This window comes from Perna viridis, chromosome 8, assembly GCF_037379345.1.
Source record: "Perna viridis isolate PV_CMFRI_1.1 ecotype Kerala chromosome 8, ASM3737934v1, whole genome shotgun sequence".
Lineage (NCBI taxonomy): Eukaryota > Metazoa > Mollusca > Bivalvia > Mytilida > Mytilidae > Perna > Perna viridis.
Window position 1 is genome coordinate 17,801,416 of NC_142452.1, and position 25,251 is coordinate 17,826,666.

At 31.9% G+C, this 25,251-nt stretch overlaps 1 protein-coding gene across 2 annotated transcripts in view; it reads right to left on the minus strand.

Moving 5' to 3' along the window:
* Nucleotides 1–25,251, minus strand: part of LOC148609592 (uncharacterized) — a 53,418-nt gene that overhangs the window by 22,167 nt on the left and 6,000 nt on the right. Inside the window, exons 1-2 of one of the 2 annotated variants that reach the window (XM_088542030.1) lie at nt 5,224–5,299; nt 1,494–1,596 (exon numbers count right to left, since the gene is read on the minus strand). In XM_088542030.1, coding sequence (XP_088398156.1) covers nt 1,494–1,596; nt 5,224–5,293 — 173 coding nt within the window. In that variant the 5' untranslated portion in view covers nt 5,294–5,299. Of the gene's footprint in view, nt 1–1,493; nt 1,597–5,223; nt 5,300–25,251 lie in introns of those variants that run through there. The other variant, XM_088542029.1, reaches the window with a different exon arrangement.

Sequence of the window (25,251 nt, forward strand, 5' to 3'; positions counted from 1 at the left end):
AAACCAGTGACAGGAATGTCAAATGAGGATGAGTACAAAAAAGTCAACTTGTAAAACCAACGAACTTGCTACATCACCTTTATATGTCAGGGGGAAAAAGACGATTTTAATATACATCGCAAAACGATTGCGTCGACAAGAAATTTATATTTTTATTATGTAAATTTTTAGCACTATATTGTTTCATATGAAAATCAAACGCAGCTTGTAATTCTAATGTTTTATGTCGATGTGTTTTTTTTCCTTTATAGCTGCTTAAAAATAGTGTCATGTCAATCGTTACGACAATGATGTAATAATTTACAACAGGTTTCGTTGAAATAAATAACGTCTTACATTTACTATAGGATTCAGTGTTAAGAAGATTGCAAACACAAAAACACAAATACATTTTTAACGTGTTGTCAAGTTTAATTGAAACATTTTACATTCATATTTCAAAACCACATCGGTTTTACTTCAAGATATTCCTAACTAAAAACAGTGAAAGAGTAATCAAGGGAACCAAGGTAATAGCGATAATCAAAAGAATGTAATCCAGGGACAAACACCAGACATACACAGCAAAGAACATAAAGTAACTAAAATCATACATACAAAGTAACAAAAGCAAATGAGCAACTCGGACTCCTCTAAAAACTGGGAGCATGGACCATGTGCACCGGTAGGGTAAGCGTTCTCTGCTTTTCTTGAAACACACGCCGAGTTGCTTATAAAAAGTCAAGTCCGAGGTAGACAAACAAGGAAAGGAAAAATATGACCCGTTGAATAAATCAGTTCTCATGGTGCAGATGGATACACCATAACGATCCACGAGTTCATGATGACGACCATAAAACTTCTGTAGTGATGACTTCAATCTTGTAGCAAAATAACCCTGTTCCAGAAGCCTATTTGTTAGAGTTCTAGCGCGATATAAAAAGTCTGCGTAGTTTCGGCAAGCTCTGGCATAACGTATTATTTGTGATATGAACACTCCATATGCAGGTGCTGGAGGGATGTTGCCACAGATGAAAGGAAAGTTGACAAATTTGAATGAAAAATCACCACGTTTGTCTTAAAGTTTGGTCAATAGTTTTCCTTTAGTGATTTATGATTCGATTTCGGTAATATTATTATAATCACATACACCAGAAGAAGAAAGTAAATGACTTCTCAGTGGAAACTTGATATTCATTTTTTACTTTTTTGGGTTAACAATGCTCAATTAACTTTCTTTTTAACACTATAACATGTCTGCCCTATATATTCAAAAAACAGTAAATCATACTTTTTTTTTATAGATTTTTCTTCAAATTAGTTTAAGGTACATATAATTACTTTGTTAACCCATAGTTCGTGTTATGAGAGAAATATCTGATTACAGGAACATTTTGGATCGCTATCGAGAAAACAATGATGTAAGTAATTATGACAATGTTAATTGCGATTTCGTATGAAGTTAAAACCATCCATCACTTTATCACATACGACTTTTTATGACTAGTGCTTACCTTTCGATAGCTGCCAGTGTGGTTAACCACCCTATGCTTGACAGAAGAACGTAGCAAACCATTGCATGGAGCTGGCATGAAATATCACCAAATAACCATCTTTCTGAAATGTTAAATACACACACATCAAACATATTCATTCATAAAAAATATCGTTTTTGGATTTCAAAAAAGATCAATCTGTCGAACATTAAAATTCATTTGCGGCTTTTTAGTAGGAGCATATTTAAGTAACACCAAAATGTATAGAAAAAACTTTAGAAAGCGCGCAAGCATAGGCTTCTTGTATTACCTGCTTAGATGTTAATCATATGCCTTTGGAGTAAAGTGCAATGTAAAATTGAAACTGACAGTAAAGATCAACTACCTATTAACCACCTTAATTAAGGGAACCAAGGTTATAGCGGTAATCAATAGAATGTAATCCAGGGACAAACGACCAAACATGGAAAACAGAGAGACACAACAAAGAACATAAAGTGATTACAATCATACATACAAAGTAATAAAAGCATGAATGAGCAACTCGGACTCAACTAAAAATTGGGAGCATGGACCAGGTGCACCGGTAGGGTAAGCGTCCACTTCTTTTCTAGAAACACCCACCGAGTTGCCCATGAAAAGTCAAGTCCGGTGTAGACGAAAGAAGAAACTATACAATTTTAATTCTGCATTTTACTAGTAAATTTATATTGTTCATTCAATCACAAGTTAACCGTTTAATTATTTCAAGTCATCAATCGCTGTAATCGCTGCAGGGTCTGCCTATGTCAAAATCTAGGATATTAATTGCAAATATCATTTTAGTCAAGATGTTAATTATGCAATTATGTTCATGAAAACTAAGCTTAATGCTTCTTTATACAGTATTCTACATATATGCATGTTTCCTTTCTTCACAAAACATGCTAATGCAGCCAAATTTTGCTAGCAACGTAGGTGTTAATATAAAATTTTAAAATATATATACAGATTTACCAGAACAGATTTTTACTCGTAAATGCAAATATGCTGTAGCCTACATATCCAATTCAGGGCATGCTAGCAATAATGTGTGACAAAATGTGATAGTTGATTGAAGTTTTTAATATTTTGTTTATGGGTGGGTGTTGGTATTTAGCTGGGTTGTGGCATAAAAAAATAATTAATTAATCTAAATTTAAGATTTAAAGAAACGTCTTTTTTTTTTAGAAAATAAATGGAAGGTTGCACTACATCTTACATTTAGGAACAGGACTAGCAATGTATCAGAGCTACATTTGATATATTTATAAAACTTAGAATGAAAACATTTCATTAAGTTTGTTAACATTTTGTTAATACTTGTTATCAAGTTTGCTTTCGCACAGCGTTAATTTCACATTCATTGACCAAATCTATAATAATATTCTTGAAATAAAACATTCGCAGAAACTGTATTTGTGGCATTTCAGGTAATACATTTCACACCTGAAAGAACGAAAATTAAACTGTCGCAAAACTCTCCCTGTCTGCTGTATGTCTCAGACATTAACGATGAGATAATTTTCTCTATGAGGGGGGTTTCACTAATTGTCTTAAAAAATAAATTGAATGCAAATGTAAAGTCTAGACTGACAATCACACAAAGCAGTCACGATTTCTTAGATTTTGCTGATTGACTGGACAGTTTGTACATAAAGAAGATTTTTCTACATTAAGTGCCAGGATTCAGAGAAAAATCAGACATAATCTTAAAAGGACATATAAGTACATATGAACTGTGATCTTTACTACAGATGACATTTCTATACACTACTTTTGTAGTTATAATAGTATTTGATACTTTGTCTCAACAACTACATTGGAGGACGTTTATTTATTCGAACGGCACTGCATATTGGTAAATCAGGTGATTACTGAAAAAGTTTCGTATTGACCATTGTGCAATGCCGTTCGAATAAGTAAACGTCCTCCTTTTGTCATGGATACTTTCCCTCTTTCACTGAGATGAACATCTTTATCTGCAACTTGTGCTGTCTAAGAAATAGAAACCGCTGATTCAAAAAATACACTTCCGTTCAACCCTGGGCTGAGATGGGATTGTGTTGCAGGTTTCGGTGTTGATATAATGATATAACAGTTATGTTCTATGTACGGATTCTCTCTTATTTGACCCGTGAAACGAAATACTAAATTTATTTCCATTTAGTAACAACACTCAATATTGCTTTTCTTTTTTTTTCGAGGTTTCCCTTTCCGCTTTTATTTTGTATTGTGTTGTGTGTTTATGCTTTATGATATAGTAAGCGGATGTGTTATAATTAATACAGATGTACTGTGCATGTATTCCAACTACAGCTACATTATGATATATTATATAAAAGATTGAAATATACCCTTATTTATTTTCGTGGTTTCACAACATATACGTGTTAAATAGTCACGAATGGATACAAAACCTTGTTATAAGCAAATTTTGTTTACTCAATTTATGAATATACAATGATAATATTATTTAATTTCACAAATACCAGTTTTATCTATTGTAAATTTCGTTATGCTGTACGCGTGTTTCCATGAGTAATCTCTCATTAGCAGCATTAAAATCGAATATGTAGGAAGATCATTATCAAAATATTAGTTGTATACAAGAAGTACTCAAAACCAAAACTATCGAAACAGTAAGCCAAATCCATCACCGAGACGTTCTACCATATGTATATTCTATTTGTTATTCCATTAACAATGTAGAGGTCAAGTAGACAGCTGTAAAAATTAGATAAAGAATTTGGAAATGAGGAGATTTTGAGTGTTTTTTATAATACAGGTTCAGCGTTTATTTTTGTTTATCGGCAATTTTATCAAATTTTTATTGTTCCTACTGCCTTATAAAATCGACACTCAGCCTACCGCCGTGATAATAAAACATATCGACAATTTTCAATGACAACGTCGCTCATAAACAGAATAACGTCTATTTTGAACGTCTCGAGGCAACATCAATCTAGAGCTGATGAGCTGGCTACGATGTTACCTGCCTCGACTTCAAAAATTGCCGTATAATCGCTGTATATTTCTCTTTTATAAAAATCGTATTCATTTTACATATATGAGTATCTCCTATTTGTTATGGGTGATCTGATAACTCAAATAATTATTTTTGTTCCGAGATTGAAACCAAAACATTATCGTGCTTCAGTATATCAGTATATAAAATGTCTAATCATGATTAGTCATGATTAATCATGATCTAATCAAAATACCACAGACACAGTTATAATACAGTACATTTTAACATCAGACCAAAAATACAAATAATAGTTCAATGCTGTGTTACAGAAGAACATAATAAAAAATTCTAAATTACCACTAATATTAACATTGCAACTTCTTGTATGATGTACACGTGTTTCAAATTATAACATCTAATCAACAGCACTAAAAGCTAAATCTAAAAGTAATATAAAAAGTTACCAGCACCAAAAATATCAAAATTGGAAAACAGATCCAGCAAAGATCTACCAAGTGCATTACAGTTAATATGATGCCTGAAGATAATACTTATTTACAGTGTCTTTCAGAATGTATATTGTTATACACAGCGGTAGCTTATTAGATTACGTATTCTCGTTCCCCGCATCAAATTAGTCGTGATATAATTCAATACAGAGAGATAGCTTGAAAGTTGATATCAATCTAGTTAGTCTGTCACTTGCGTTTGTATTAAAGTGTTTATAACTGTTTATGGTAGGTCTATATAAATAAGTACCTGGTTGCCTCTCGGCTCGAATTATAGCAGTTGCTGCCATTTGTCCCCAAGAACTCGAGGCATCATACATTAAGGTCTAAGCAACTTCAAATATAGCAAGATTTAAATATTATGTTATTAATATAATTTTATTAACGAGCTAATTGAATAAGTTAATTAATAATATTTAAGGAGGTAATCCTAGTGTAAGGGACACAACTCTTAAAAATCATTGGAATGTTTGTATTCAGCATTTTACATCTACGTCATGTAAGCATCAAAGTAACTTAGATTAATTTCTGTGTCAAATAAAAGCTTGATAGCCTTTGGTGAAATTGAATATGATACAAACATATCACTGACTTCATAAGTAATGTCCCTTACCCTAGGTCTACCTCCTTAAGTGAAAGAGTTTTCGGAACAATACCCAAGTATAGCAACAAATTTTGTTGAATATTATAGTAACATCTCTGTAATCCAAGAACATTAGGAAAAAATTAGTACAAGGAAAGGCAAAAGTCGATACAATACAAAGAAAATATTTTGTAGAGACGTTGAAATGTGACGAGAAAACAAACCAATCAGAAAGGTTTTCAGAATACAGTTTTTACAGGTAATATTTGTATATAAAATAAGAATATTTTATTAACCTTTGAAAACGAATCGAAAATAATGCGATTTTGATATGCATATAGCACTCATTGACTACTTTTTATATAAATTCTATTAGGTTCCTATATAATTAATATCCCACAACATTTTTGCAACTTTTTGCTGGCAAGAAGTTAAAGCATTAGTTACAAATATGCTATGTAAATTGTACAAATACGACAAGAAGCACTGTTTAAAAGGAATTGATACAGATCAATCAATAATAGTATTGATTTTTTATAATTAACTTTATTCTATATGCTATCTGTTTTCGTTTTCTTTTTTTTTTTATTGTCTTTAATTTCCTTCTTATTGTTCTGACATTGGTTTGTCATGATTTTTAAGTAGTTCTTTCATATATTGCTTATAGATTCTTGAAATGACATCTATTTCCTTTAATTCAGAACTGGTGACAAGAATCGTCTGATATGGAATTTAATAACTTGTCGTGTAGACGCATACCGCTGTCTCTTTGACACCAGTTTCATTTGATAAATTGCTAGCTTTGTCTTTTTCGAGTATTGATATTTGAAGGACGCCATTATATGCTTCGACTTATTTGACTATGGTTGTAAATGTGAAACAAATTCTAACATCATAATTGCATGTAACAATCATGTTTCCAAAACGAGAAATATAATTTGATTATTTTTTCAAAATAAATCGGAAGTTCATATCCAAAAACAACTTTTACGATTGTATTCAACAATTTCGTATATGTTGGGAAAAGGAAGATTTTGAATTGGATTGTCGGTAAAAGTTCTAATAAAAAGTCTCGACCATATTTTACTATTATACATACCAAAAACATTAAATAAATAAACATTGAAAAATGATTATACAGAAAATGTTGGCAGATACTTTTTCCCTCCGACTCCGTCAAAATAAAAATCCTTAATTATGTTTACAATGATAAATTGTAAGAAAAATATTTGTTTTGGTCTCACTAAGATTTTTGTTCTAAACTGTCTTTCTTCTTTCACATTAAACATGCCTATCAGAAATTTAACTCATGATTAAGAGTCAAATATATCGGTCGCTCAATTCTTCATACAATAGGTCGTCATGTTTGTGACTGCCGACAGAAACCTTGATTTTTTTGTGACATTATCATGAAACAACGACAACATACAAACAAGATATTATGTCTGAGCTTTTTTTTTCGAGATTTGACGTTATGTTATAATATTCTTAGATATATAAATCACAATGGCTTCTTGTAATATTGCAAATCTACCCCAAGAATCTTAGACAATAAGTGAAAGAGTAAGCAAGGGAACCAAGATTCTAGAGGAAATCAAAAGAATATAATCCAGGAAAAAAGATTAGAAATGGAAAACGGACATACCCAACAAAGAACACCAAATTAACAAAACAATACACACAAAGCAAGAAAGGTAAATGTGCAACTCTGACTTCACTAAAACCTGAGAGCATGGACTAGTAGCACCGGTAGGGTAAATCTAGATCACTGATGTAAACAAATTTCAAATCAATCATAATGTATTTCAAGCTCCCTAAAATATTCGTTTTACAGGTACAATGTAGTCGATCAAATTGATTAAACAGAAGTGGTGATGTTCGTGTAACATTATAACATATTACAAGCTACAATAAAGTTTTCTATTGATTTCACACATTTAGTATTCGAGACTTTGCCTTTCTCCCCCCACTTTAACTGTATAGTATAGTATTACTATACATATATTGATGTTCGTGCTGCTTTGTAAAACAAATTATAACAAGTGATACTGTGTTTGCAAGCAAAACACAAAAGTCGCCAAAACCGGCAATTAGTCGGATTTAGTCAAATTCTGAATTTACTATGCAAATCTTTGCCTTAGATATCAATTATCATGGAAACCCAACAAAGTTTAAATTTTGCCGATTTAAGCGGCTTTAATATGAAATCTGAAGCCGCCATTGAATTTAGAATGGCATGTTTACCCTAGATATCAATTTTCATTGAAATCGAACAATGTTCAAATTTGGCCGATTTTTGCGGCCATTTTGAAAAAAAATGGCGGCATTCTTGAAAGCATATGGTGACAGCAAGTCTAGAACAGCGTTCTGAGTCATTTTCATACATCTAATGAGTTCCACTAATTTTATAGAATTTTTTTTTCATTTTTCCGGGTTTTGTTTTGGCGGCCATTCTGAAATCGGCAGACATTTTGAAATTCCAGAAGAGGCATGCATACCCTCTGAGCATGCTTGATGTTTGAGCTAAGTCTGGTATGAATCGAATAAACGGACTATGAGAAATCGCCAGGACGTCTTTACGTGCAGAAGAAGAAGCATAATAATAATAATAATAATAATAATAAGAAGAAGAAGAAGAAGAAGAAGAAGAAGAAGAAGAAGAAGAAGAAGAAGAAACGGGGCAAAAACAATATGTCGCAAAACTTCGTTTTATAGACTCCATTGACAACCATTTTGGATAATTTGTACTTGCCAATGTCTACACGATCACGATATATTTAACACAACTATGTTGTTCTAAGACGTTGTAAGAAAAAAGAGTTTCTTTCCAAAATGAAACTGTTGAACTCAGTTATCTCTACTCAACAACTATTGTACATGCCACTTTAGCCTACACAAAGGTTTTGATTAGAACATTGATACATTAATTAATTTTCTAGCTTAGTATTTGTTTTGTGTATGGTTTAACAGAATATCCAAAATTATATAAAAAATATCCAAATTATATCCCAAAATATGCATATTATATCCAAAATATCTAAAAAGACGTACAACAACAAAAATAATGGTATGGTTACTGTTTTATGTTAAGTATTGAATTACTAGTCCACATACAAATCTCACACTGTCAATGTTAAAGTGATTCATTGTGTAGAAAAAGTCGCCAAACAAACGACCCTTTTTCGTTCTATATTTTACACAATAATCCTTTCTGTATTCAGAACTGTATTTTTGAGAAAATCATACATATATCTCCCACTAAAATCAACTAAATTAAACAAAATCAAGAACGATAACTCTTTCATTAAATTTCATGTTCAATCTACTAGTATGAAATTTTTATCTCAAAATACAACAACCACATAAAAAACTAAGACTGGTTATGTGATCAGTGACTGATACTGAACAGGAAATAAAACTAATTTGGTGTGTTTTCACATGCACGAATCATCCCATGTCTGACTTTTATAAAGACTGCTACTTAAAACTTTGAAAGTTATTCTTGGCACGCCTTATAATAATGAGAAAGACTGATGAATAGAACATTTTTACTCCTTTTGGCCAAAGGTTCGTGCATCTCGTGGCGTTTGTTGTCTGTCAGCAATCCTTTCCAATATGCTGGTGCCTTTTTCATAATTTATTTACGAAAACGTTGCCAGGAGTAACCAATATTGGTCACATTGATATATGAATTCTTTACCATTCGTGTTAAATGTACAATGTTCGGTTCGTATCCAATTCCCCTTGACAATAGACAAATAGGTATGGATTTTGCATAATATTTAGTAAAAAATTTGCTTACTTAGTCGACAAAACCTTTTTTGCCCTTCATCTGTTCATAACTTGGAATCCTTATTGTTAAATGAAGTAAAATTGTATATGTTTTACCAAAGAAGAAAACATTTCTGTGTGTAGGAGAGTAGGTCACGTGCGTCGACAACTTAAATATTCCAATCATAAAGGCCTATTGTACCTTAACAAATTTAGCCCGTCGCAGCATGTGGCCAATATGTGAGGATAAAACCACACCCAAATCTCCGTAAAAAAATAGGTATTAAAACTAGAATAGAAAAAATATTTTTTGACGTCGTTTTCACACTAAATTTTGTAACAGTTTGTAAATCTTTTGTATATTTAATACAAAATATGCCAAAAATTCGTTTATATGTATTGTTTTCTTTACTTATTTTGCAACACAGCGTAAAAGCTAATGATTGCTCCAAACAGCAAATGATTTATTAGTTTTCAGTAATGTAACTATCAAAGAATCCATAACTTGTAATAATATAATTATTTTATCCGATTTTCGACGACTCTAATAATTGTAGATAGATGAACCAGAAGGATCTATTAAGAAAACATATCATTTAATCACTTGATAACTTCCCATTATTCAGCACAATGTGCACTGGCTTGTTATATGGATTGGATCCGCTTGAATTTGGAATGAATGTACTATATTTGCCTATTGAGTAAACAATGGGTAAATCGATAACCTTGCTATTAGGTTTACTAGTGATTTAAGTAGCAGTCTTAAAATTCAGACAGAAGGTGATTCGTGCATGTCAAAAACCCACAAATTCAGTTTATTTCTTGTTCAGAAACAGCTATAGACCATATAAAAAGGCCTAGATTTTCATTCGAGTATTTCGCTTTTGACATAAAATTTATATAGACTGTACATGAAATGAAAACTTTACAAGAGTTATCGTTCTTGATTTGGTTTGATTTGGTTGATTTTACTTGTAGATTAAGTGTAGTTTTCTCAAAAGTTCAGAACTAAATACACAAAAGATTATTGTCACATAAAAATATAGCGTATGTAGACCAAAAAATGCATCATTTGTTCGGTGGATTTTTTACACCATGAATCACCTTACCATAGGCAGTGTCTGAATTTCATATGGACTGGTACTTAATTAGATAATTTGAATTTGAAATTATATTTTAAGATCTAAACCGTAAATGTGATACCTCTTTTGTGTCAAAGACTTCAATAGGCCTACACATATTTTAATCACCAAAATTCACTACTTAATTTTATTTTAGGTATTATTGTAATTAAAAGAATGATAATAATAAAAATTTCGTTTTTTCATTATCATCATTAGAATAGCAATAATTGCATTGCACATATTGTTTCATTACATAGTTAGTCATGTAATATTTCAGTGCACAATCCTTCAACAATACTTGAAGAGCCGAACTGTCTGAAAAAAAAATGTCGTGGTAATGTCATGATGACTGATTCAATGTTATATGCTTCAATGTAACTTTAAGCATTTGTTTAATTCGATGCTTCTATATTTGTTGTGTTTATTGAAATCTCATCAATTGTTGTAGAAATGTTTGATTTCCATTCACTAAATAATTTCTGACTGCAATGGCTTATAAAATCTTTTTTTTCGAAATATTTGTAAAATCTGAATTTATTCAAGACTTTCATTTCACATGAAACAAGACGCTCACGTCTTAAATTTCACATATGCGTATTACAAAATATTACTGTCTTACACACATGCCAGTTGTGTAAAACTTTAAAAAAAAAAAAAAAAACTGAACTAGAATTAATATGAACAACTTCGTCTGGCTGTGTATAACCCTCCAGGGCCATATAATGTTGTATTATTAAAGGCCATGTGCATTTAAGCATCATTATCAAATCCGGTTGTGACAATGATTATCCTAAATTAACATCAACGTATTGTGAAATCACTATCTTATACTTTTCTTGATAGATTGTTACAGTAAAAAACATGACGTTGAGATTAAAAAATCAAGGTTAGCCCGTAAGGGTGAGTTTTGGTGTTCGCTAATAGATTCAGAATTGATATTATTCCGTTTGTTGGTGACGTCACAATCGCTTTGATGTAGCGTTGTCATTGGAAATACTCGATATTTTAGTATCAATGCAGCAGCCTGAAAGTATCAGGAAATACAAACAATAGAAATACGATGGTTCAAGTGGTTAATTTTTAGTATACCAAACTTCTTAAGTCTACATTATTTCATTTCCAATTTGAAACGGTTGCCGTCATTTAAAAAGTCGAACATAGGTTTGCATGATACGTTACAGAAACTGGTCTTTATATGTCAAATTTGCTTTATTTTAACCAGAAATATGTGAGATTTTTTCAGATAAAACGAGCATACAATAAGATAAAAGGACTACATTCATCATACAATGTTCCTTCAATCCTTGTTTTTGAAACAGACAAACCAATTTCATGTTTTATGTAAAATAACAAAATAATCCTTATGACTATGACCGATTGAAGAACAGCTCATCGGATAGGACCTAGGGATCTTTCATATGTTCGTTATTCAGTTGATAGCTTACAGTCATTAACGAGACTTTTATATTGTGAAGAAAAAGTTACTCTTAAGATCGGAACTGAATTATATGTTGTTGTCGGTCACGGACACACTGTTTGTTTGGCGAGATACATATTGATCAATTTGTAAGGTTCTTTATATTAAAAAGACGTTAAAGAATTATATCTTGAAAATGTTATATGTTATATCAAATCAAAGAAAGTGTGGGACTATTCTATTACCTTGATATGATTATTCCGCATTGATAAGCATATTGTTAATAAATTGAATATATTGCATTTATCACTCAGAATTGTAGGCGTTCAAATGTGATATAATATCTTCAATTACCAACATATCCAGAAGGAAAATAAACTAAAGCCATATTTTTATTACTGAAAATGAACTTAATCATACCCTAAAAAAATGCCATGGAACTTTTCCTAGAATTTTTGATTAAGTACCAGTTGAAGGGCGAAGGAATTCATTACATTGTTGTAGAGGCATTTGTCTGTAAGAAAAATGGAATGAGAGAAAAAGAACGGATGTGGTAAAAATAACAAATGCACAAGCGTATAACCTAAATACAAAATAGTTAATACTTTCAGAGTTCACCAAAAGATCTTCAATTATTGTAAATATACCTTTCAGTAAGCTCTTGAAGGCCCCGACAACAAAGTAATAAAATCTAAGGAAACTATACGATGACAGTTCTTCAAAATAAAACTGAAAGTGACATAAAGACACATAAATGACACATTAATGACACATTATCCTGACCGTAGACAGGCTCATAAAACTTGCTTAAGAGTCTTTTTGTTCCGATAAGTTATGACTCCTAAGTCCGTTTTGCCCAAAAAGTGAGGTGTTTGTCTTGTTGTATATATATTTTATGAATTGCGATTTGAAATTATAAAAAAGTGAGAATAGAAAAGCGTAATTAAGAGAACCAAGATTCTAACGAAAATCAAAAGAATGTAATCCATGGACAAAGACCAGACATGGAAAACAGACACACACAACAAAGAACATAAAGTAACTACAAAATACAAATACAAAAAGTACAAAATAACAAAAGTAAACAAATCGGACTTCACTAAAAAGTAGGAGCATGTACCAGGTGGACCGGTAGGGTAAGCGTTCTATGCTTTTCTAGATAGAAAAACTAAGACACATTGAACAAATCAGATTTCATGGAGCAGATGGATACACCGTAACGCGATCTACGAGTTAATGATGACGACCATGAAAATTCCGTAGTGATGACTTAAATCTTGTGTCAACATAACCATGTTCCAGAAGCCTAATTGTAAGAAGTCTATCGCGAAACAAAAAGTCAGTGTAGTTGCGGAAAGTTCTGGCATAACGTATGAGTTGTGAAAATTATATAAAAAAAAATTATACGCAGGTGCTGAAGTGATGTTGCAAAAGATGAAAAGGATTGTTGACAATTCAGAATGAAATGTAGCATTGACACTCGTTGACCTACTTTGAACTGTCATACATTTCAAAAATAAAGACATCATGACCTTTATTTACTCTGACAGAAAATCAGTGTCTTCTTGTTCTCGATTATATCCATTTCCTTGCGTAGTCCTCCACGGTATCCATAATAATTTTAAAGTTATAATTCCAAATTATGGAGCGTACTTCACGTTACTTTGGACCCATAGTAAGGACTTGCGGAGAAATTCGTTTTCGATGATAATTAAATCTCACGTAACGACGTGACTGGAAAGGTCCATATTCCAATCGAGAGTTTTTGAAAGAACAGTCAGGTGGTTTAGCCTTAAAGTCTTTGATATCAATGTATTAATTCCGGAACGATGACCGTACATTCGTTTGTATAATCGTTCTTGTGTTTCACCGTCATATACTAAACCGCATAAGTCGCATTCTAATGCGTAGAGTCTGTTACTGTATGTTAAATAATTGCATGTTTATAAAAAAAGTACATGAAATCAATAGAATAGAATTCCCAATGCATTTACGATTTTGAAAAAATTACGGAAATCTCCATAACTCACGAAATGTCCCATTTTGTACATAAATGTTTTTTTTATTGACATAATTCTGCCTTATTGTAACATATCCAGTACAACAATTGGCACAAGAAAGCATTTTTATGTTTCCAACAGTGTTTTCCTTTTTTGCCATGGGTAAGGTAAGTGTTTTGAAAATTCCCTTTACAACCGGGTTTAATTTTGCAATGAAAATATTTCAACTAGGTATTTCTTATGTGGTGTCGAAATAAATAATATAATAATAATTAATTGTAAATATGCAAGTATTACAATACAATACAATCGCATGCAGTTATCTAAAACTGGTACAATTTTATTTTTTTTTTTTCATTTTCAGTTTCTTAATCAAATTGTTCCTTATCTGTTTCCTCTCATAAACAATTTTCCTCATTATCACGAATTTCACACAACTGATTTCATTTATTCTTTTACATTTTCAATTGATATGTCTTTACTTCAAGTTTCCCCATATTTTAACTACTGCATTGATACATGGTTTGTCAATCCAGATTTGTTCCTCGCTTTGTGTGCTATACTTTTGACAAATGTATCTCTTGTCAATGACAATCAACTCTTTTAAAGGCTTTGGTGATAATCCGGTGGAAAGTCGCTAGCTCACAGCTTTGTTTTGTTTTCTTCATCATGACCATCTTTCTTTTTTTCCATATTTGCTAATGAAAACAACTCAGCGAGGCGCGATGATTATAAACCGGACATATGACGTGCAGAACTGAAAGTAAATGCCGACCAGCTTGTCAGAAGAAAATATGGTCGGTTTGAAATTAAAGTCTGTCGGCAAGCCCGGCTTGAATGCTGATCAGTGCCAGTCCCAATACTGTGCACGCGTTTGCTTTTAACATAAAATATAAAATAACGGACTCCTTTCTAAAGTTATGAACTTTTAAGAACTTACAACCTCACAAATATCTTCACATGAAATGCAGCATATTGTATATATATAATTTCTTCTTTGGCGGCGCCCTCCAGAAAGGAATAAATGAAACTGGCACGCTCTTGACGAGACATATCAAGAGTGCATGATTGAAAATCTTCTAACCAATCATCTACGGACATATTATACCCGGAAAACTTTTGAACTCGTCTTTCATGCTGAACATATACGATGGAACGTTTTTGATCACACGCGAATTCATCGCTCTCTTCGCTATAATCGGTATACTTCTCAGTTGGCTTCATCTTGCTAAATTGATGTTGGAATTCAAAGACCTGCTTTTGGAGTGACTTACATGTCGATCGAGACATGGCTACAGTTAGATAGAGCATAGATAGAGCACAACTCAATGATCAAGCAGTTAAATGTAATACCCACAGTTAACTATAATAATACACAAAATGACCATTAAAGTTCGTTATAAGTACTCACTATAACAAGATACCTTAGCATCAAATCAATTAAACTGACTCAATGATATTGAAAATCAAAATAATAAAAAAAATTACAATGAAACTTGCTAAAAGCTCTGACTGGCAAAATGCCAGTACGAAAAATGAAAAATGAACATCATAAATACCTTATCTGCTGGCTATACTGCTTTCTAATATGTACATCTTGGCCTTCTAATTCCACATTGAAATACTGTACAAAATTCTGAGTATTTATACCAAAATAAAATACTACTCACGAGTGGAAAATTTAGGACATCCAACCCCTAAGTATAATTAAACCAGTAACAGTCAGTGAGCAGAAGTTAGGCACAATGTGAAGTAAATGCAAAATGCAATGAAGCGTATAGTTACTCAGACCACTGTAGAGAACAGATCAAATTTAAAGAAATGAAATATAATGGGAAACTTAATTATTAAACTAATAAAAATACAGGTTCTCCACACACACACACACACACACACACACACACACACACACACACACACACACACACATATATATATATATATCTGTCTCAGAATGTGACGACTCTATTCGCCTATTCGCTACACTGCTCCATCGGATCAAATTGATACAGGAAACGTAAACTTATAGAAAAATTCCCAACGATGTTAGAACTGTCAACTGTAACATCGTTGGGAATTTTTCAGATCGTACTATAAATATATATATATATATGAAAACAATGATATATTACCAGATGCATAGACGGAGCAATTACTGTGAATCAATATTAAGGGTGAAGCTTACTCTTTCGGATCACCTAAAGACACTCCCGTTTTTTTGTGGGAATTCATATTGATAGTGTTAAGTTTTTTTTACTATACGCCTTTTTTATTTTCTGTCAGCTTTTATATGTATCTATTTCATTCGGCTTGCAACAACGTGTTATCTAGTTCTGGTTATCTATTTGGATTTCGACGTAGTTGAATAATCCCATTGTTCTCACTACGTTATTTACAACATTGCATGTTAAACTTATCAGTAAGTGTTGTTGACATAATAATCAAATGATTTGTTCTTTTTAAAAGTAAAAGCAAAAAAACAAAACATTAAACTATCTTATTAGCCGACATTTAGATGGGTAATGAAAAGGAAAACAAACATAAAAGATTTATATGTCAACCTTAATTTTGGCTTCATTTCCTCCTACATACTAGACTTAAAGACTTCAATTTCAGATGAGTAAACGATTTTGCGAGAAATAAAATGTTTAAGAATGTACTTATTTGAAACACTTATCCAACTGTTTGTAGACGATTGCTAGAAACAATAAGTGCAAGAATTGTTTCCAAAACAAAAATCTACACGTTATTTATGTTTCAACAAGAAACTCACACCTGTTTTAACTTATCTATATGTGTGTTTAATGTGTTATATGTTTTCCAAAGTTGTCTGATTTAAAAAAAAGGGGGCATGGTTGTGCTTACGCCAAAGTATTATAACCTCACCGCATTTTTTGCGCCTGTCCCAAGTCAAGAATTTCGGGCCTATATATATTGTTTCGTTTTCACATTCAGTTTACTTTTATATTGCTTGTGTATATGGGGGCAACTTTTTCGCTGTATCATCTGCAACCTTACCTATATCGTGAGACTTTCCCGGTCATTCATTCAAGACGCATGGATGGCCTCGGGCTGATATTTTTCATCCGAGTTGGGTTGTTGTCTCTTTAACTTATTCACAATATCCGTTCTTGTTAAGCTAATAACATCAATAAAAGTTGAGGATGTTTCAATAAACAAATATAGTCTAATTCCTTTACGACCATGTGAAACGACATTGGTGTGGTACTCTTTGTGCACATGAGGAATTGGAATAATACTATTAGCATGATAATGTAAAAAATGTTATCACAAATATACTTTAAAATGACATGACGCAAAATAAATAAGAGCTGTTTAAATATGTAAAAATGATAGATATATAGCAATAATCGCTCTATTGTATTTCTTTCATTTTTGTGCTCTTGAATTGTCTCATCTCGGGGTTTGCCCTCGTGCTCTTTTACCTTTAAATTGTCTATGTCCTGTAACATAGTAGGTGTTTATCAAGCACCACAAATGCATTTGAAACATTTGTTGTTTTTTTTTCTTAATTTGAAGAAACTAAGGCTATTACCTAATAAGTTCAAAATTCAAATTCCAAAAACACTTATTGTTTGTTATAATCGTCAAGAAATGGGTGTAGGTACGGAATTATACAAAAAGCACACAATTGGATTTAACTACAAATAAATGCATGTTATGGAAAAATGCTATGGGGTTTTGCCAATCAAATACTGCTAACATTTAGACTGACAGAGTTCAGAAACACACCATTTTCTTAAGATAAAAACAATATTAAAACTGTAAGGAAAAAGACTTCGGAGACAGTTGGGGTAGAAAACAAAATTTCCGAATAATGACCTATATTTTATTTTTATAAGTTTTTAGAATTATATGAAAATACTGAACTGATTTTCAACCAAGATATTCCGACGCCTGTTTAGCAATCTGTTACTACTATCTAAAGTAAAAGAAGGATCAGCTAAATGTAAACAGATGTGCGACTCAAGATGAAATGTTTTGTTACAATGCAGTACGTGTGAATCAATATTATATGTTTTGTTACAATTCAGTACGATAAGATTTGTTTCTTTCGTATTTGTAAATGCAATACATTTCAGAGACCATGAGTGGTACTATGACTCTTTTTCATTATAACAAAATACGAGGTACATTCGTGAAGTCTTTATATAACAATGTCATCGTGTCGTTACTTTAACAAAAAACTTAATTTTAACGCTAAAATTTTCATTACAATTTTTTATTTCACATTGTTTGTCAGTCAAAGCCACATGAGTCATTTGACGGGTTTTTTTTACTAACTGGCTGGAAGAAGTTAAGACAAGTACATTAAGATATACTTTGTTCATACAAAATAAAATTCAACAAAAGATTAATTTCAAACGAAGTATGTTTCGCGTGAAAAACGAACACTATAATTTCAATTTCAAATGTTTATTTACATAATTTCAAAAAAAATCGCTGATACATGATAGATGCATTACAAAAATAGGGTAAACTAAGAATTAATTTAGACATAGGACAATGAGGAAATTGGATTGGGTCAATGTGGAAATAAGTATAGGGCAATGAAAAAGGGGTATAGTATATGGCAGTGGAGAAGATGGTAATGAGCCAATAGGGTGAAGGTTATGAGGCAATGGGGAGATGGTAATTAGGCAATGGGGCGATGGTACTGAGGGAATGGATTGAGGGTCATGAGGCAATGGGAATAGGGTACAAGGCAGTGGAGTAATGGGATGGGCAATGGGGAAATTGGCATAGGGCAATAGGTAAATGAATTTTGGGCAATGAAAAAATGGGTACGAGGCAATAGGGAATGGGGTATGAGACAAAGCAGAAATGGGGTGAGGCAATGGAAAGATTTGTATGGATAAATAAGTACAAGGTAAAAAGAATGATAGACAAAAAAAGTTAATGCAATAAGTCACCAACACTTCGTGGTCGGTGAATCGATTACGCAAAACACACAAAAACTACTGAATATATTATTCTCTAAAGAAATTGCTTTCAACGATTTTCTCAGCAATCTTTTTTTAACCCACCTCCCTGTAGCATGTTTGTCTTTAAGCATGGCGTAATGTAAAAAACAACGGTTTGTCTCTTACAAAATAAGTGATTACATTTGTAAGTTGTTGCATACATATGTATCTGGTGTTAATTTAATTCTGATGATGACGGTTTAATCTACGCTATTAGAATTATCAAAACGGCATAAAATAGCACATAATTCACCTTTCCCAGATATATATATATATATATAAGGGTCTGAAAAATTCCCAACGATGTTAGAACTGTCAAATTTGCGAAGCAAATTTTTGTCGTTCCCTCCGCTGGACTCGAACTCGTACCGCTGTGACATCTACGGCAACACCGCCTGCACTAAGTCCAGCGCCCTAAACCACTCGGCCAGTTAGGCTATAGAGTTCGAGTCCCGCGGAGGGAATGACAAAAATTTGCTTCGCAAATTTGACAGTTCTAACATCGTTGGGAATTTTTCGGACCCTTCTATAAGTTTACGTTATCTTCCCTGTATCAATTTGATCCGATGGAGCAGTGTAGAGAATAGAGTCGTCACATTCTAAGACGTGTTAGATATATATATATATATCTGAGATCTTACAGTACGTTGATTTGCTGTAATTATTTTTGGTGGCATTGCATTTACCAGCTCAGTTGTCAATTGATCAAATAAAAACAACCATTGACCTACCGTGATGAAAATAAATACTATCAAATAGAACACAAGAGGTATAAGATTATTGCCTTTACAGTAGCATTTGATACAATCTTTTTTGCTGTAATTACTTCCAAATTTCCAAATTGCATATTAAGCACAGGAGAATAGATTCGACAAAAATAATTGAAACTTGGAAACATATATAATTCAAATAAGTCATCCAAATAGTCTCTCTAAAGTAACTGTTGTAATAGAGATGTGCTTTAGAATATGCTTTTTTCATTGATGCATAAAGTTCTCATTGTATGTATGCATTCGTAGCTTCCTGTTTTTTTGTTAATTTTTTTGTTAATTATTTTTTTGGATTTGTTTTTTTGTATTTTTATATTTTTTCCCTAAGTAACATATACCAAAACTAGTTGATTAAACATGGAAAGGTAAAAAATAAAAATAATGTGTGTATCCAACATAAATAACAAACCGGATCGAACTTTGGGAAATGCTTGGTAAATGCTTCTCTGTCTTACATTCTACGATATTGTTTCTACTGCTTTGAAGAAAAGTAGAAATTTAGCAAAGTTCGTTGTGTGTTTTGTGTATAAATGCACAATTTCCAAGTATCAATTTTTTCTATGATCTCTTCAAACAGAATAGGACATAAAACATAAAAATGAAATTAAAAGTGGATAGAAACTGTAACATCATGACATGGACTCTTACATTTCTTATGATTAAATACCGGATTAAGTGGTTGCATCTTTCTTCGAAGTTATGCTTGACGTCGTTTAGTAGACGACTTATAATTTTAAACATTACGGTAACATATTGATCCTTCTAAGGATAGTGTCAAATATACTAGGCAGCAAAATGAAATAGATCGACCGGACAAAATTCATGACTCTGATGAAGCAGTATATTTCTTTGATTAGTAGTTTCACGCCAACTGATGTCAGTATTGTAGAAATATGATAAAACTAAACGTATTTGTTGGAACGAAGGCTCTTATTAAAGAATTCTAGTTACAAGTAAACGAGAAAAAGTATTGGCCTTTATACTTCAATGAAGTCAAGTCATTGTCCAAGAATACTAAATGGAATCATCGTCTACAATTTTGTGGTCCTACTTTTAATGTAGGTTTACAAAATCAGTATAAAAGTATTTATAAAGAATTTATGAGAAAAGATTTTAAAATTTTGCCTATTTCCACTGAAAACGTACTTTTTTCTTACTTGGAGTCCATTTTCTAGTAGAAAGTGTCTCTTTGGCGGTTTGAGCAAATTTTGAAAGATAAATATAAATTTGCAGAAATTGTGTAAATCTTTTGCCTTACAAAATAAAGTGATATGTCTTTGAACATATATAGTTTGGCCATGGTCATTACGTTATCAACAATTATATTCATTGCTTCTGTCCATAGTTGTCAATTTCCATTTTCTGTTGGTGATGCATTTTGAGGAAAACACAAGTGTTTTAAAAAAAATAAAAATGCAATCTTGTTAAATAACAATTACTGTAAACATACCAATTTTCGCTGTTGCTTATTTATGCCAAAGAGAAACGAAAACAGGCACGCCAAAACAACAGGGAGACAAACGGTAGAAAAGAGACGAAAGAGCTTGAATGGAAACTACAAGTACTTGCTCTATTTGACTTGGGGCATGACTAGGTAGGTAAATAGGCATTTTATATACGTCTTTATTGGTGCCCTTTTCCTTCTTACGAGATTTAAAAAGATCTATAATATACTTCAGCATTACAGTGTCATAATTTGATTATCATTTACTTAAAACATGATGAAGATTAAGGGTTTATAAATCAACTATATAAACTTTACTATCTCTTGAAATACCGAATCAAGGCGCCGTATTTGATATCAAATGGTTAACCACAGTAAAATAGGACTTGCAATTTACACCCAGTTTTGATGTCAATACTACTATCTCAAGCGATTTCTTATCTGTCTGTTAAGTGTGAAATACAGAACATGCATAGTTATTTACTTAAAACAAATTTCTAAAACACGTACCTTCATATGCAGATAAACACAATAAAATTGTATTCAAAATGCTGCTAACCAAACCTGACACAACTATATTGTTCAAAATATCATTAGACGGTTTGTCTATTTTTTTTCGAAATTCCATTTTTAAATCATCCTTTTGAAAAGACACTTTTCTGCAAACATAAGATGAGGCAAAAAAGACACGTATGACGTTTTCCAATCGAAAAATATACTATTCCATTACTTGCACACTGGCACAATTCATATAATGGCTTTAAGGTCAACAACAGTAGAAAACGTTTCGTCAATAATGAAATTCTGTAGGAATACTCCTTTTGTTACAAAACCTTTCATTACCATAACTGGTTTCGGTCTGATATTAGCATTTCATCTAGAATAGACATTTTTGTCAGAAAAAAAAAAACAATATTCGCAAATTTTCCAATAACGGAAACTATAAGTTCCAGGAAAAGGTGACTGACATGTCAATTTAGGGTTAAGTTTTTTGGTGAAACTATTAAGACTGAAAAAAACTCAGAAGTTGACTTAGATTCGTGCACTGAAGCAAAAAGCCGATCCATTGCATTTTGCAAGAAGTCTTTAAGAGAAAAAATACTACTACCAAATTACCACAATTTACCTGGCAGTTACAGTTTCAGCGATTTATGTAGTTTGTAACTTTATACATCATATGACATTTTGAATAAAATTTCTGATAATAATTCAATAGTAAAATTTGTATGAATAAGTAACTACAAAAACTTGTCAATATAAGGTATGTGAATACGGAGAATACGTCAAAGAGACAACAAACCCATCGGATGAAAAATGGCAGCTCAAGGCCACCAACAGGTCTTTAATGAATGACGAGAAAACCTTCACTTCACTGGGCAGGCTGCAGCTGGCTCCAAAACAACAAAATACACAGATCAAGTTGGTTTTTTTAGTTGTTTGTGTGTCTAGTCTGAATAGCTTATTCTACTACGTTGATTTTTTTTGTTGATATTTCTAATAAGTTGTGGTAAGCTATATCATGGCATCTATGAAGTTTTTTTTCCTTGAGTTCAACTGATTTCAATATAATTTAATGTATCTTATGCTTGTGAATTTAATTTATAACTCTTTTAGAAATAAAGACAATGGGATCGACGTTCAACCATTGATTACTTAGCTGTTTATAGAATGCTTCTTTAGTCTGCATTGAAACGAACAGTTATAATTGGAGCATCCTTTATAACCAGAAAAGCTTGAAGTATTTAAAGGCTAGTACAGGAGTTTCAATCGGATTCACTGTATCGATAATGGAAATTCTGTGTTTCCAAAGGATACAACACGATCCATCCATTAATTTAGCAAAGGGATTAAACATACAGATATTCTCCTATTCGTTTGAAATAACAATAATATTCGGTTTGATTGTCTATCTAGATTAAATGGTTATATAACATTCGTATTCACTGTAAACATAAACGGAGAGTAACAAAATAACACAAAGAATGAAGGCAGTGTTCTCTACTATGTAAACATTTGCTTTTTATAAACCATCAAGTCAAAAACCTACATTGCATCTATATTCCATGTAAGCGTTTGTATTACAATTGGAAACAACCGTGAATGTGTTAAGTTAAGGCAAAGTTTTATCCACATAGAAAGTAACAATGGACGGAAATGATGAAACACCACTTAACACTCAGTTTTACGTATAACCATATGAAACATTTTCAAGTTGATTATTATAGAATCAGATGGTTTAAATATGAATGTTTAACACTGACTACATCCTAAAGTAAGCTTAAAAGTCTATTCATGGAAGAATTGTAAAATTACCGTGTAGCCATGTGCGTAGTTTAATTTTGTAGCCTGTTGTGTAGTACAGGACCGTTTCTATAACAACGTTCACATTCAAATGCAAAAATTGAAGAATATAGTTGTATATGTAAGGTAATAATGAAAAATGTATACATTTTCTCTGCAATTTCACGACACACAATTTTAGCTTAATAATTGAAGAGTTTACAAATGCAGAATTAAAACTGAAAAGCGATTTAAATATTTAAAGTTAGAGAAAAATACATAACCGATATCATTTTTTGAGAAAAAAAAACAACAAAATATCGATAAATAAACCAAGTTACTTTTACTTCAGTTTTGTCCCCGTAGACTTCAGTGTTGATAATTAGTTGTACGGTGTGTTCGATCGGCTGTAGCACAGTGGGTGTGTTGGAATACCCAGGTTCATTGTATAAATAATACATATATTGTATCAATAAAACATTCAAAAAGACAAATATTGCATCCTTACGTCATTGAACTTTACGTCATTGATCTTTACGTCATTGATCTTTACGGCATTGATTTTTGAACTTGAGATTTAAGCATGATTATCGCTCGAGTTCTCAATCTCAAAATGGAATTTGAATATGTCACAAATTATCGCTTTACTACGCAGCGAGTTGCATGTGTTCATATCATTTTCAATCTTACACACTCACATGTTTAAGGCACTCAAAGAGTTCAATATTTTGACTGAAAACAAAATCTTTCTTATTTATCTTTTTTTTTTATAGCGTTACATCTTAATCGGTATCGTCGTACAATATTGTAGACTTTTATCGCCATTATTACATGCTATTAGTAATAACCTGCCTTTTTAAACTGATGATGCACTGGATTTTTAATACTTTTTATTTTAGTCAACATAAGAGACGATACAAAATTTTTATCAAACATGATATTTTTATGTGTACAAAACAAAATATTACAGAAACAAAATTATTTTGTAACGTTTTACGTGACAGTTACTATGAATTACGCTTTTCAGAATTATGTACCATGCTTGACTTCTTTGAACTAGGCATATGGAACAGACGTATCTTAATACAAGATTAAAGTTATTACAACACACGTTTTATGGTCTTGACCTTAGACTAGTGGACCGTTACGATGTACCATTTGCATCATGAGAACCGATTTAATTACTATTCTATAGTTTTCCTTTCCTTTTTTCTCTATCCCGGACATTTTAAGAGCGCCTCGACAGGAGCTTCTAGAAGGGCAGAGAACAATTATCCTATTAGTACGATTGGTTCATGCTTCCAGTATTTGGTGGAGTTCGAGTTTCTCATTTGTTTTTGTTTCTTTGTGTGTGTTATTTTGGTTGTTTCATGTTCTTTGTTTTGAGTGTCTGTTTCCCTATCTGGTCCTTATCATTGGATTTTATCATATTTATGTCTGTTCGAAACTTGACTCCCCGGATTAATCTTACATCGTATCCGTTGCGGAATGATGTTGAAAATTGATTAGCAGATGCATTTTGGCTTTGTGTACAGAAATAAGCTGTTAAAAAGGCTTTGAATTTAAAAAGGTATTTATATAAATATTGACAAACTTTACTTTGAATCGTTACTTTTGTTGACTTGTATGTATACAATAAATTAAAAAAAAAGAATAACTTTATAGTCATATGTCACATATGACGGAGACAACAAGATACAAATTAAGTATCTTTTTTGGATGACGTGCATAAATTTATCTATTTGGAGCATGTCGGCAAAGCGAAAATAAATTGCTTAAGAAGCTTTGAATTGAAAAAATATAAATATTGACAAATTTTACGTTGTATTGTTACTGTATTCATACAACGAATTTTAAACATAATAGATTAGAAACTACTTATTCATTTAAAAGCACAGATTTTT